The sequence below is a fragment of the Athene cunicularia genome, assembly GCF_003259725.1.
Source record: "Athene cunicularia isolate RWA chromosome 8 unlocalized genomic scaffold, athCun1 chr8_part1, whole genome shotgun sequence".
Classification (NCBI taxonomy): Eukaryota; Metazoa; Chordata; class Aves; order Strigiformes; family Strigidae; genus Athene; species Athene cunicularia.
Genome location: NW_020799109.1, coordinates 8,607,267 through 8,621,621, shown reverse-complemented (window position 1 = coordinate 8,621,621; position 14,355 = coordinate 8,607,267). Strand labels below are relative to the sequence as shown.

The 14,355-nt window shown below is 39.8% G+C and overlaps 1 protein-coding gene across 3 annotated transcripts in view; it reads right to left on the bottom strand.

Annotated features, from left to right (window-relative positions):
- Positions 1–14,355, bottom strand: part of LOC113482589 (cytosolic carboxypeptidase 6-like) — a 969,074-nt gene that overhangs the window by 197,903 nt on the left and 756,816 nt on the right. For all 3 annotated transcript variants that reach the window (XM_026853353.1, XM_026853354.1, XM_026853355.1), the window contains exon 8: positions 5,324–5,438. In XM_026853353.1, the coding sequence (XP_026709154.1) occupies positions 5,324–5,438 (115 nt within the window). The remainder of the gene's footprint in view (positions 1–5,323; positions 5,439–14,355) is intronic.

Below are 14,355 nucleotides of genomic sequence, written 5' to 3'. Positions count from 1 at the left end.
GAACCACATGATGTATCCAGTCACTGCGAACATACAGTCACACGCTTGTATGCAAGTATAGGTACGTCCTCCAAAGTGATATTATCAAAGACCAAAATCAGCACTTCTCAGCGTTACAACATACAGCTCTGATTTGGAGCTAAAATCATTTGGATAAAGTCTACATATGCTTTTACTGTCAAAAGGCCTCTCAAAAATTACACATGAACACAAGTGTTGAACTTTTGATTATCTCTAGAGTCACAGAAATGAAGTCCACAAAAACCTATTCAGGATAAATCAGAAATATTTAATCTGGTCCAAAGCTTAGTTTTCTGTTTGTATTTTAGACTCTTCAAAAACCATCTTTAAAAAAGACCAGTTTTTAAACAAATCATGCCATTAACAAACAAAATCAAGAGATGATTGTCCTTTATAAATGTTTCTCAATCCTTCTCAGCTCCCTTTTTCTACTTGAAACAATTTGCCAAATTAAACTCACTTCCGCAAACCATTTCAGTCCTTACAAAACTATGTTTCTGGGGCAAAAGCACACCATTTGTCCAAAACATTTCATCCCAACACGGCCTTCATTGCACTACGGACTCTGACACTGTTTATGGTGAATTTGGCTTTCCAGTCTGGGTAGGACTGGCCTCCTTTCCATCCAACAAATTGCTTTGTTAACCCCTCACACAAGCAAGCAGTAAAGATTGTGTTGACTTCAAAAATATCGTACCTGACAGTGAAATAAGAAAGGAGTAGAATCAGTGTATGCCCTCTTCTCCCCGTTCACACAAATTTTGCAGTCCCTACAACCAAGCTAGAAGGATATTGTAGTAGTGACAGTTCAGAACTTTTCAGCTAATTCATGGTTTTAATTTACTGAAGGCTGATACTGTCACAGCTAACTAGGCAAAGGCAACACGGAAACGGCAAGGGACAGGAAGCCTTACCGGGTCACGCAACAAAGCCTTTAGAGAACGCTCAGGATATTTCATCTGCCTTGTCATGGCATTTCTGGGATACCTCAGTGAAGAGCTGCCCAGACTAAGAAACACATCGCTTTTGGTGCCAGTATAGGGTTTCATCTCCGGAAGGTGAGGCTGATAAATTGGAACTAATCTAAGATGGTGTGGTACAGTCATCTCGCCTGCAGGGACACATTTCAGCATTCAGCTGGAGAATGCCAGCTTAAGAACAAGCTCTTGATAAAGGAAAGTTCAGGCCAAGCCTGAGGATGCACGCCTTTTAAATCAAGAACACTTTTTTTTTTTTTCCCCCCCCTCAGTCTAACCCCACCTCCCTGAGGATGGTAATAGGTTCAGAAGATGATAATGCTATATTGCAAACAGAGAGAGAAAAGTTAGGAAATCTCTCTTCCCAGCACTAGTCTTCCTTTATTTCCTCAAACTGTTTCACAGTTTAACCCATCAAAGAGGGTGAGATTAATGTTATGGAGAAACTCACAAATATTATTATTTTTTTGCCATGTTCTTTCAAAAAACTAAACATCACGTTAGGTACCATCCCCAGCAAAAGGGGTGTTTCAATTCACGTGAGAGATGATGGCAAGTTACCAAACAGAACAGAGGGCGAATTATGTTGAAGACTCACTGTTTTAGCCACATCAACCAATGGCATCTTCCCGGACAATTTAATTAACTACCCCATGTGGCATAACGTTTTCTAAACGCTGTAACAGCAAAGCCAGTTACACTTAGAAGTAATACCAGGCTTTAAAGACTTCGAGAAAGGGATGAAGCCTGTCATCCTGTTTTTAAAAAGACCCTACATCCTTGACCCTTATCCAGTATGTTAATAATCATTATCCTGTATGTTAGAAATAGCTGAGTATACTCATGTGGCAAAAAGAAAAGACTATGGAGGCTATTTTTTCCACTGAAGAAAGAGTGCAGTATAGTATCATCTTCACAGATATGTATGATGCTAGCAAACCAGCAAACAGCTAGCACTGTAAGCAGGAGCAGTCCCAATTAGCCATTCAGAACTTTGACTTGCAGGTGAATTTGCACTCTGAGGGCTCCACTTTGCACCTAACCCCTCCAACGCTTGTACCCAGCCAATGTTGTTCCATTGTGCTGTCGTTTGCCCATGTTTTTTTTATTTCTCAGCTCTTTTCAGAAAAAAAAAAAAAAAAAAAAAAAAAAAAAACGAAAATTAAATGTTTGGTTTCTAAACAGTCAGAAATTTCATGGAAAATAAAGTGTAGAGTTGATTTCACAAACTCTCTTGGTTTATGTATTTACATAAGTAATAGCCATTAAGAGTTAGAACCATGCTCGTTCACTTTCTATTAAAAGATTTATGATCTAAGATTAAAATCAAATTGTAACTTTTGTCCATTTATTAAAAAAAAAAAAAAAACAAAAAAAACCCACCTAAAAATTATTTACAGAACTTCCAAACATTCTAAATTAGAGAAGGTGCTTAGCCACCCCTTTAAGTCAGATAAGGCACCTTGTCTTTTCATTCTTAACTCTATGGGTTCACAAATACACTTCTTAAACTCTTGATTACTTGAATAAACCAGTAAAGTTTGGCACCCTGTTTCCATGTACCTTCATACATTGGGCATTGATGTACATTTCCATGACCATTCCTTTTAGAGCTGCCTGAATGTACCCACAGCAATCTTCCTCACACACGTGTCTGTGCTGTGAGCACTTTGTGCTTTGTAGCTGTGATTGTAAACTCACTTGTTGATGGTTGTGAACATTTCACTTTAAAGTCACAAGCCATTTGGTCTCTTCTCTTGAGAATGAGCAACAGTTTATAGATAATAGACAAGTATCGGCACTATTGTTGCAGTTTTAGATTAAACTCCTAAACCTCAGTTCACAAATGCTCAGAACAAAGGAACAAGATTTTGGAGAAGAGCAAAAGACTCGCATCCTTGGTGAAAGTTCTGCATCCCCAAAAATGACAATGAAGAACATCCCATCAGCTAATTGTTACATCACCCTGGAGAAGCGAGTGGTTAGTTCCTGTTTTGATCACAGGAGAACTAGTATATCCCATCCCTTCTACAAGAACTGCTGACATACTCAGGCTCCTAATGGTGCCCACCGCGCCTGGGATTTCTGAGGACAGTGAAGTGCATCCGACAGTATACTTTGCCAATTGTACAAAGCTGTGTACTGGTGGGGTAAAAAAAAAAAAAAAATAAAAAAAAAAAATCTCTCACACTGGCAGGAGATCAATTTACAAACTCAAGCATGAGGTTTAATTACCCATATCATTATCTTAGCTTGCATAGCTCTGAGTGTGAACCTTCAATGAACCAAAGAAACAGTCACTAGCTGCTGCTTTGAGAAAGAGGGAGATGACAGGACGTAGAAGTTCAAATGCCTAAAACTGCATATGGCACCACAGACCTTGTTTGCAAAAGCAGGGGGATTGTCCCCAGCCAATAGATCTGTGTTATACCACACTACAAGGAAGACTTCTGAAAGTCCTATTTATGTGCTAATCTGAACAGAGACCAAAAGAGATGAAACAGACTTATCTAGCCAATCACAAAGAAGGCTCAGAGTTAAATTTTCAAATGCTAGCAATTGATCCTTAGAGATTTTTTTAAAAAATTCATCCAGTAAGTTCAAGCAAATAAATTGTGATGTGCTTGTGGATTTTGTATGAGAGGGAAATAAAGTGTTTGCTGTAAATTATTCACTCAGCACTAGTTAACTACAATGCCGGCACATTACTAGGCTTTTTAATATTCTTCTCAAGATAATAGGTAGCATTTTGCTTATTACCCTCATTTTTAAGTTATTAGTTACATTAGGCCATTTGTAAATAAAGTGAAGAATCGCAAGAAAATCAAATGCTTTTCCAACTACCTCATTAAAAGTCTCTTTAGTTCAGGAGGGTTGAAAATTCTGCATATCATGAAAAGTGAAAACAATAGTATACCATCAAGCTCAGCAATTCCAAATGAATTCACATGCCCTTTCATAATACCTGGGTTCCCAAAAGACTTTCCAAGTTGTGAGCCATATGCATGTCTGTAAACCTGCATGCCTCTCAAAAAGTATAAATAATGGCGCTGGAGAAAAACCTAGAGGGCACGTGAATTTATGGGGGAAAACTAAAGTTACTTAATTGTAACTGGAGTTGCCTACGTGCAGGGCACCTGGGACAGAGTAAAACAAAGTAGTGTCAGATTCTAGAGCTATTTTGGGGCTTTATTCCTGCAAGGTGACATGACCATTATGACAAATTCCTAGTGCTGTCAGAGGCACTACTGCAATATCGCTCTCTGGTTTTGGCTTTGCCAAGAGTTGAGGGAGTATCAGTGTAGCTGGAAGGAGACCATGTGTCCTCAGAAGTTTCATTTATAAAACATATATAATCACTGTTGAAACAACCCACGCACTTCCCTGCTATTTCAGTTTAGTAAGTCGCAAAGCACAGGAGGGCTAAGAAGCGCATATCAAAACAAAGGACAGCCAGCAGCGCCATTTTCTGCAACTTCTAGCTTCTTCCTCGGTGGTTTCCTCATCCACACAATAATCCAGTCTTATTCTGCTTAGCAATGCAATACCTAATTAGATCAAAGCTCAAGGTAGCCTGGCTACAGAGTGTATTGTGTTATTTAGTCTTGCGCTGTAAGCAAAACCACACACAGTATATTACATTTCTCAGGGGCTTCTCCAAAGAACTACGTGGTACATGTAATTGCCCCCACAAACAAATCATCAACTAATCAACTGCTTTTCATTATCACCTTCAGCAGCACATTTATTTTGTAAATAAATGCATTAAGAGCAAACAATTTTAGGGAAAACAAAAGATTATCTGAATAGGTTCTCAACAGAGGAGGTGGTAAAGTAGTAATTCAAATACTAAAATGAAGCAAAATTAGCATAGGGTGGAATGATTATTCCATTCCACGTATCCCTATCTATTACAGTACAATAATAGGCTGAAATCTGTGACTTTAATGGATGATCTGGGTAGCTGAAGGGAACTGTGATTGACTGACACATTTACATAGAGGCTGATGAGCAGCATAATGAATGCATTTATAAAACACAGCTAAGGTCTAACTCTAAGCTGACTTTAACTCCTACACCTAGAGGAGGCTTGCAGAGCAGATACCCTGCTATCTTGGTGAGTTGCTACCTACCTCCTGAAGCAAACAAATTGGCCATTGAGCTCCCTTCCTTGACAGGAACTTTAGGAAGCATACAGCCACATGAGAACCTCCAGTTTAAGAGGAATTAATTGAAACAAGCCATATAAGATTCAGTGACAAAAGAGTGCAGGGTGACATAACAGGTAGATATAACAACACACAGATTCATACTCCACACCATACCTGTAATTTCCTAGGTATACTCCATCAGGATTGAGCATGGGTGCAATCTTGAAGACCAGGTGGTCTCTTAGTACTTTTGCAATAGGATGCTGGCTCACAAGGAAATCAATTATACCTGAGAAAAATGAAAGAAGAGCATGAAGAGGGGAGTTTATGACATCAATGATTTCCAGATATCTGAAATTTCACATATAAAAGATTAGAATGATCATTCCTCTTGGTTTCTGGCACTGCTCTTGCTTCCAACAGAACAAACCACTTGCAAAAATCACATACACCTACCGTCTTCTAAAAAAATCTCCATAAGTAAGAACTTTAAGGATAAATACATTAGTCCATCCTCATAATGCAAGTACAATATGGCTACATTATCAGACACAGTCAAGTTTCGACATAGGGAGAAGTTACTGCTCACGAGCTGAGCCACAATAACAGAACATTTCTCCTCCTAAGTGGTGAAATGAAGTAAAACGCAGTAGTTTAAGCCTAGTGCCTTACGTACCCAGCATGCATACATGGGCACATACCTCAGCTCAGCTCATGAGTGATAATTTGTTGAGCTGAGGCACCTCAAATTTATTTGAGCATATGCCCAGACCTACCCTTGACATATGAACACAGAGTTCAGATCATCTGAGTGTACAGAGAGATGTAAAACGCCTCACTAAAATTGGGAGAGTTACATAAACTCCGTACCAGGCACAGGGAAACTGTGGGATTGATAGACTGGAATTTATGTCAGATTCTTCGCTTACTTTACATCAGTAAAACCCAGGAGTACCTCCACCTCATCGATGAAACTCCTCTAATGTGGAACCAAGGCAAGTGACAAGGGAACGAGCTCCTAAAGGCCCTTCCTTTGGGCACAGTCACTGCACCAGACCCCACAGGAGCTCCTGCCTCTGGGCCTTGTGCTCAAGGAGCAACTAAACATCTCCTTGCTCCATGGCTGGTGCAGGGGCAGGAGGCAGGCAGTCTGGCAGTTAAATTCATTGCCTATTCCTCCACTGAGTTGGTACTGACAGAAATAGCTTCCAGGGAATGAATGTCAAGATAAATTGAGTTCCTGTGTAATCTCAGGACACCCACAGATAGGTCATGACAATTTGCTATTTATTGTAAGGTCCATCCTGTGAAGCAGGAACCATTTACTGAATTTCCCCAGAATAAATCAATCACTACGCTCCAGTAACAGGATAAAATTAAGCAGAGAAAAATTAAGGCTGATCATCAGTAAAATTTCACTAATGGCGAGCTCTATCAGACTGTGGAATTGTCTCTCCAGGGGAAGAGTGGAATCCCGTCATCAGAAACGTTTAACGCTGGACAGGGCAAAGCCCTAGGGAATAGATATAACAAGCAACAATTCAGCATAGAAGAGATGGCATGGGCTAACTAGCTGACTTCAAAAAAGCCGACTTTAGACCTGACTCTTTGTGATCCAATCAAAATGTTTAAAAACAAACATATAAAACCTGGGTTCATGCCAGGTTAAACACACTTTTTTATAGCTTGACTGAAACATATATTAAAGATGGGACCAAAATCTCACATTCCCTACAACTTCTTCATTTAGTCTATTTCCTAAGGCCCCTTTTGTCTTTCAAATACTAACAAATCTGAATCTATGCTGCTGTTGGAATGAATTCTAATTTGCTGAGGCACATGGGGAAAAATGAGGCTTCTGAAATGTCTAAGATGATCAAGGTATAATTGACTCTAAACATCAGCTATTTTTTCATCTATTAGTCACTAATCCTGAAGAAGAGAAAGTCCCTTTCTTCAACCAGGTCTTCGACTTGAGAAGAGACTAAACCTGAATTTCTGTGGCAAATAAGTATATACATAATTATATTGCTCAGGAAATGTTTCTGCAATTACCTCCTCCCAATGAAGGAAACTGACATCGATCTGCTTTTTGGCTGGCGTTGTGTCTTTTGTTCATTATACAGCAGCAAGAACACGAAGAAACGACAGGGACACAGTTGGATCCTGAATAACCAGGTTTCCTAACTGTATGCAAACATGAAAGGCTTAGCAATGTTAAACTGCTACTCTAACTATTTTCTGGCATCGTCTATAACATAATCCACAGTACACACACCTGGAGGGCTCAAAACTACTTCAAGGGATACAAGCCCACACTTAGACCATGGCTTCTTGAAACACTATGCTTGTTTTAGTTTGAAAGAGATTTCAACTGGACTCAAAACATCACATGACTCTGTGTTTTCTAAAATACTTGGAAGAGTTAACTATTCAGAAATCAGTATGTCCAGAACATACTTTATCCTAGGTCAGGTATGATCTTTCAAAGCAGCTGCAATAAAAGCAGTATAAATATCACGTTGTGTACACGATCATCACTTCACCAAAGACCCTGGTGGAACAACTTTGCCACGAGATTCTGCCAGTGCACCAAGAGTGTACATGTGACAGGCAGCTCTTCATGCAGCAGGGAGGTCCACAAATACCTCAGGGATAACGTGGCTGCTTTTAATTCAGAAAGTGACACAAGAACTCAAACTCTCAGAGCTTTGCTCTGGCTCTGACTGCGCCAGGGAAGAAGCTTGTACAGGTTCTGCTCATTTTGCTCCTGTTATTGAGGCAGCATCACTCACAGAGCTTGGCAAAGGTGTCTTGGCAACTAGATGCTACGATTTTCAGCTTCATACAGGGAATTATTATTCCCTAACCAAGAATGTGCTATGATGTGGAAGGCTCTGTATAAACATGTAACGGGTGAGCCTCTTCTCTGCACGATTCACTGTTGCGCATGGTATACCAGACTGAAGATACGGATCCTGGGCAACCAGCAGCTTGTGGCAAATGAGACCCAGCATTTCCCAAAGTACCACAGTCTATTAGTGGATACTGCAGACATGTTCACCCAGTCCAAAGAGATTTACTGTAGTTTCTTATTTAGGATACAGTTAATTAAATCTGAAGAAGTCTTACCCCATGATAAAAATACAAAGCAAGACTTAAAAATAACCGACGCACAGAACTCTAACCTGGAAGTAAAGGCAGTTCTAAGAAACTTAAGGGAAGCTTTAGGTGAAAGCATACATCTACATATACAAATCTCACCATAAAATTATTGTAAGCATCCAAATAATCAACGCAATTAACAAATAACTTTGTCTTTCAGAGGAACCCAATAGTCCCTGGATCAATAATGTTTAAGTAAAAAGACAGATATCAGACTATTAAAAAAATACCATAGCAGAGAACTTGGTCCTTCTGTTAATAAATCAATACAAACTAAATTTTACAGCTTCTATAATCAGCAAGAGACATATCAGTGTATCTCATTAGGCTGGGGTTAAGAATTTGGCAGCAACCAAAGCCCATTTAATATCATTTACTTCAAGGCAGACATGGCAATACAACAGATGCCCTAATTTATTTGTTGATCTTTGTATTAAAATAACAGTTTGCTGGTAAACAGGAAGGGTAATGATGCCAGTCACCCTTGTTAGTGGCTAATAATTGCTTAATTTGTCCACTAATTGACCTGTGCTACTGTTGAAGCACTGGATCGTGTTGCAGGGCATGAAGTAAACAAGGCCACTGTAATGTTACTTTAGAGAATGACTTCTGGAAATAGAACTACTTATTGCTATAAATTTTCTCTTCACAGATGAGCAGATTAATTGGTTTGCCAATTAGTCTGCTATTAAAGAAAAAAAGGACTGCCCACAGATTGGTTGGATCTTCAAACCACAGCCCCAGTTTGGGTCAAACAAAATAATCCAATCCAAATCAGTCACATCAGCTATGAAAAATAAGACAAGCATTATTTAAAAATAAATCCCTGTGGCTGGAGATCAAGGAAAATAGCCCAATAACTAAATATTAGCTCTTCAAGTGACTTTAAAATAAAATGGAGAACATGATGGAATGGGCCTACTCAGGCACATTACAGTGTGGAAAAGTACTCCAATTAAAATAAGCAAAACAATATAGATTATTTTGTATCAAGCTTTCTGGAAAGTAATTAAAATAATTATTTTTTCAAATAATAACATGCAATTATAGATGCTGCCTGGAACCAGAACGGCTCAGAAATCAGCATTCAGCCATGACATAAGAAGAGGCTTATCCATAGTCCACTAAAAATCAACCAAAGTCTTTATATTAACTTCAAGAAGCTTTTCATAGTTGTGAGGGAAAGGAAAGAGAGAACTGAAAAGAAGGAAAAGGGAGAACAATACTGACAACTGCGAGTCATTAGATGCATGGTCACAATGGCTCCAAAAATTCTAGCAGTTTTTTAACAGTCTTTCTTGGTAAACACAGCTTCACTGAAGCTGCTAAATCAGGACCAAATTTCTGCTCCAAGTCACTTCTCTATCATTATTCTTTCTTAAGGTTAAATGCACTTTCTCAATTTTCTCTTGCCTTCTGCAGTTCAGCACTTATTACAACACCAGATCCTGTAGCATCTCTCTGCCCACCCTAATCCAGCTCAAATTATCTGCTGGTGCTTCACAAGCACGTTGATCCTTCCCTCTCCCCTAACATGTCAAAACAACCTTCTCTGCTCACATGATTTCCACTGTTCTGTCTGGATGTTTCCTCAATCAACCGCCTTAAACTCTGTTTAAACTTCCTGCTGGCTCTAACGTGACCCCTCCACATTTGCTCCTTCCGAAAAAAAAGCCTGTCTTATCCCATTTCTCCATTACCCTATCCTTTCACTCTCAGTCTGACAATATGTTTAATTGTATAACAATGTAATACATTTGCCCCGCTCCCATTACCGAAAATCTAATCACCACAGATCCTAATGCAATATGGCAACTGCTAATGCAAACATATCCTGGACTGTGTCTAGTATATGCCAAGAAAGAAGTGATTTATATTTTCAGACCCATTTCCTAACCCTGGAGAGCAGCTGGTATCCTGTGGTCAGCTCACCATAGCCTGCAGGTTAAAGAGAACGTAACAATTAGGCTCTAAGAACAATAGGATATATTCACTGGAAAACAAATACAAGGGAGTCCTGAATGCTTATGCTTAGATAAAACTATTGAAATGTTTTGTTAAAGGAGGCTGAAACCAATGTGAAAGACACTGTACTTCCACTTTTGTGGAGAATGGGAAAGCAAGGATGTGGGGTTGGGCTTTTTGGAGAGATTTTTTTAATGTGATGGTGGAAAAAAAATAAATCAGACGATAGGGCCAAATGGCTACAATATTATCTCCATAGAAAAAGTACAGCACAAACAGTAAACAACATCAAGACACTGCTGTGCCACCACTTGTCTGTGAAGGAACTCTCAGCAAAAGGGTCCTTGTCTGGTCAGCCTTTGCCCTTTCTCATGGGACTGCAGAAAAACCCCCAACAAAACAAAACATGAAAGAGACAGATGGACACTCTTCTCCATCCCAGCATGGTGGGAAAAGTGTCACACTCACACTGAACCCTACTCAGCACAGGTCACAGTAATGCTGTGCCAGCGTGGTCCTTACAGAACGTGCATCTGGCTTTCAGTGCAGCCCCCAGCACAGGCCAATAGACGAAAACGTCCAATAATGTCTTAGACTGAAATGTTTCCAATATTCAACACAACAGCAAGGAAAAAAAAAAAAAAAAAGAAAAGGCATGTGAATGGTGATAAATGAGTAGAGCTGACTCACAGCAGGGTTATTGACATGATCTAACATCATGCTGTCACTGAAATTATCCCTACAAAAGATCATCGCATAGGGTGATCCATAAGCACAAGATCGTTGCAGATGCTGACTCTGCTCCTTCTTACAAAGCTGCTCCTCCTCTTAATGTGTAAAAACAGATCACCAAACTCAGCTTTCTGATTTTGTTTTGTTTTGGTTTTTTGTTTGTTTTGTTTTGTTTGTTTGTTTTTTTCTACTTTTTAGAAACACTTTTATTGGGGGGAAGGGGGGGGGCAAACATGGGTGCATGCATTGATTCTAACATCAACACAGAAGGAATTTATAGATTTTTGAATGCTTTATTGATTGGTTTCACTATCTTTCCAAAGGTCCTTTTGTAAATCATGGCAGAACCAAAGTTTATTTCATCAAAACTATAAAAGTAATAAGAGCGATTAAGGAGCACTGCAAAACTAAAACAGGCACCTGGTTACATGAAGGAAAATTTGTTGCCTGAAGTGTATCAGTCAACAGCTTCTGCTTGCCATCAGTATATATCTGTATGCTTATGCCTCTGAGTAGTTACTGCAATTGAGAGTAGAAAGATCCAGAACACTGACTGTTTTTCATTAACTCCCTCTCTGGCCATCCTCTACACTCAAAAGTGCAAGGGAACTGCTTGCACTCGGAGAAGGATGCAGTACCATGCGCAAAATCTTAGTGAGTATTCACCAGATCCTGCTTTTCAGGTCAGCCTCTGTTCCTCCTGTTTTGTCTATTCTGATGCTCAAATTTCATCTAATTTTCCCCCAGGACAGGCTCAGAGAGGGCCTGCACAAGCCTGCGGGTGCCATGTGATGAAAAACAGTCAAGTTCTTTGGAAAATGCAAATAAGTTAACAATTTTTCCCAGTGGTTCCCATGGACAGGAAGCTCTCAAGGGAGACAACAGCAAAACAACACATTTACTCATGACAAAACACATCGAAGCCAGCCAAGGCAGGTGAGACAGCGTTAGGAAGGATGTAGCGGGTGAACCAGATATATTCCTGGTTACAGTTCCTCTAAAGTGTACAAAAAGAAGGGCTGACTGATTCTCCTGGAATAAATACAAAGCCTTTTAATTGAAGAGCAATTTGTCCCCAACTAGACAAGAGATATTTCAGTGTTAAGTAAGATCTCATTGCATCAACATGGTTGGTTAAAAGCACAACAAAAACTCTTTAGGCTCTGGTGGTCATTCCAGATGATTTGCAACATTCATTGCTATTGTAAAAAAAACAACCCAAAACCAACCAAAACCCAGCAGGTAAGTCCCTGGTGGATTGTACACATGGCCCCACTTCACCTATTTTTTTTTAAAGAACTTTAAATGAACTTGAGAGAGAAAAGTTAAACACCTAACTTTAAGGATTCAGCTGTAATAAGCAATTCATTAGGAGCACATCAAGCTATATTATGGCATATTTGTTCTTTTATTTACCATTCACTCTCTCATCTATTCTCTGCTGCAACTCTATGTCTCTTCAAAACACAGGATTAAAAGCAAAGGAAATCTCAAATAATGGGATAAAATGAATGTGTAGGAAATGAACGGGTGAATTAGATTACGGCAGATGAAACACTGAGGTCTCAAATGCAAAATGAAGGGAGTTTATTTAATTTGTTACTCTTTTAAAATGAAAATATGCTCACTGACTTGAATTAGTAATTTCCCTGTTTTAAGATATGTTAGGCCATTACAGCTAGGCCTGTTTCCAGAGCAGTGAAATAAATGGAAAACAGCCAGTCTCCCAGGGAACACACTAGCTCACTGCATTTTGCCAGCCCAGTGAAACAGTGCTAATGTCAGCTCCAGAGAAAACTGTGCTTCTGCTGTAGGGCTGCAAGCAAAAGAATTGATAACGACTAGCAACAAATACTTAAAATGGCAGAGCAGGGCACTATGGATTTTAACTCAGGTTTTAATGTGCATGGTAAACACAGACAGTAATTGATTTAAAGGACGTTTAAAAAGTTATGGTTCCTGACCTCTCCCTTCCCTCTCTCCTCCAGTTAGCGTAGGGTTCTGAAAATTATTAATCTGACATTCAGTGTGGCTGAAACACCAATCCATGTGAAGGAAGCAAGAGGTGTGAACAGCAGTCAAGAGCCTCCCAAATGGGTTCTGCCAGCATAAGAGGGGAAGACAGCTGTGTCAGTCGCTGAGCCGAATCCGGGCATCCCAACCCCTCACCTCCACCGCTCCAGGTTCCTCAGACACATTCTTTTTCAAGTAGTGATCTGAGGAGTCTGAAGTCTCTGCCAAAGGACCACAACTGTGTGGCAGGCCTCTCTAAACAGATCAGCTGATTATAGTTTGCGAGGACAGTAAGTAGCAGTTGTGTTACCACATCACGGCTCTGTAATTAAATAAGACTCTGGCCATTCTGGTACCCAAACATTTCTAGAACGCCCAACAAAGTGAAAAATCATTCTCACACTATTGTATGGATAGAGGAGACATTTCTGCCATTACAGTCCCAAATGATCTTAAGATTACAAATTAAATGAGGATTCAGGACTATCTTGCCATAGGAAAAGATTCTAGGACTACTGGGTAATTAGATGGACCATATGATGCCCCTAGGCAGATGATCTTGCCCATGTTAATATGTCTGTAGAGTAAGGATGGATGGGACAGACTGGGATGGAAAACACCCTGCTAATTTATTTCCTTACGTAGATATTCCTTGTTTTCACACAAAGGAGGTACACTTAACACCATCTACCTTTCACACGCACTGACTATCCCACTCTTTTTGCTAGATGTCTACATTTAGACCATGCAAACATTGCCTCAAAACCCCAAAGAGTTCCAGATGAGTTTCAAGCAGAGAGACTATGTAGAGAAACGGATACGACTGGAATAGAGTCAGCCACAAATCAGCAGTCTAGAAGTAGATTAAATTCAGTGCAAAAAGTTGGTAAGCGATGAGTGTTTGGGATTTCCTATGTATTTTTATGAGCTGTGCCTTTTTCTTCATAATAAGATTCACATCTGCTTTGGAGGATATGTGACTGCTGGTGCTGGGCTGAAGCACAACATCCTGATTCAGTGCTGAAAAGATAGAGATATACATTGCCAGTAAAACATAATTAAAGTTGGCATTCCCATTGACTAGTATGTGGGACCAGGAGCCAGAATGCCTGATCTTGGTCTCTAGCACTGCTGATTTTTGGCAAGTTGCTACCAGAGTCTGCTATTTTAGTATGTTCAACTTGAGATAGCAATGGCCAGATTTGCAGGGCAGCAAAGCTAGCATCTTTGGGGCCAAAACCAGCAGATGGGTTTTTCACACAAGCTCATGAAGCTCAGTGGTGCTGACTGCACTTGGAAATGTGGCAAGTGGCAACAAAAAGGGTTTGCTC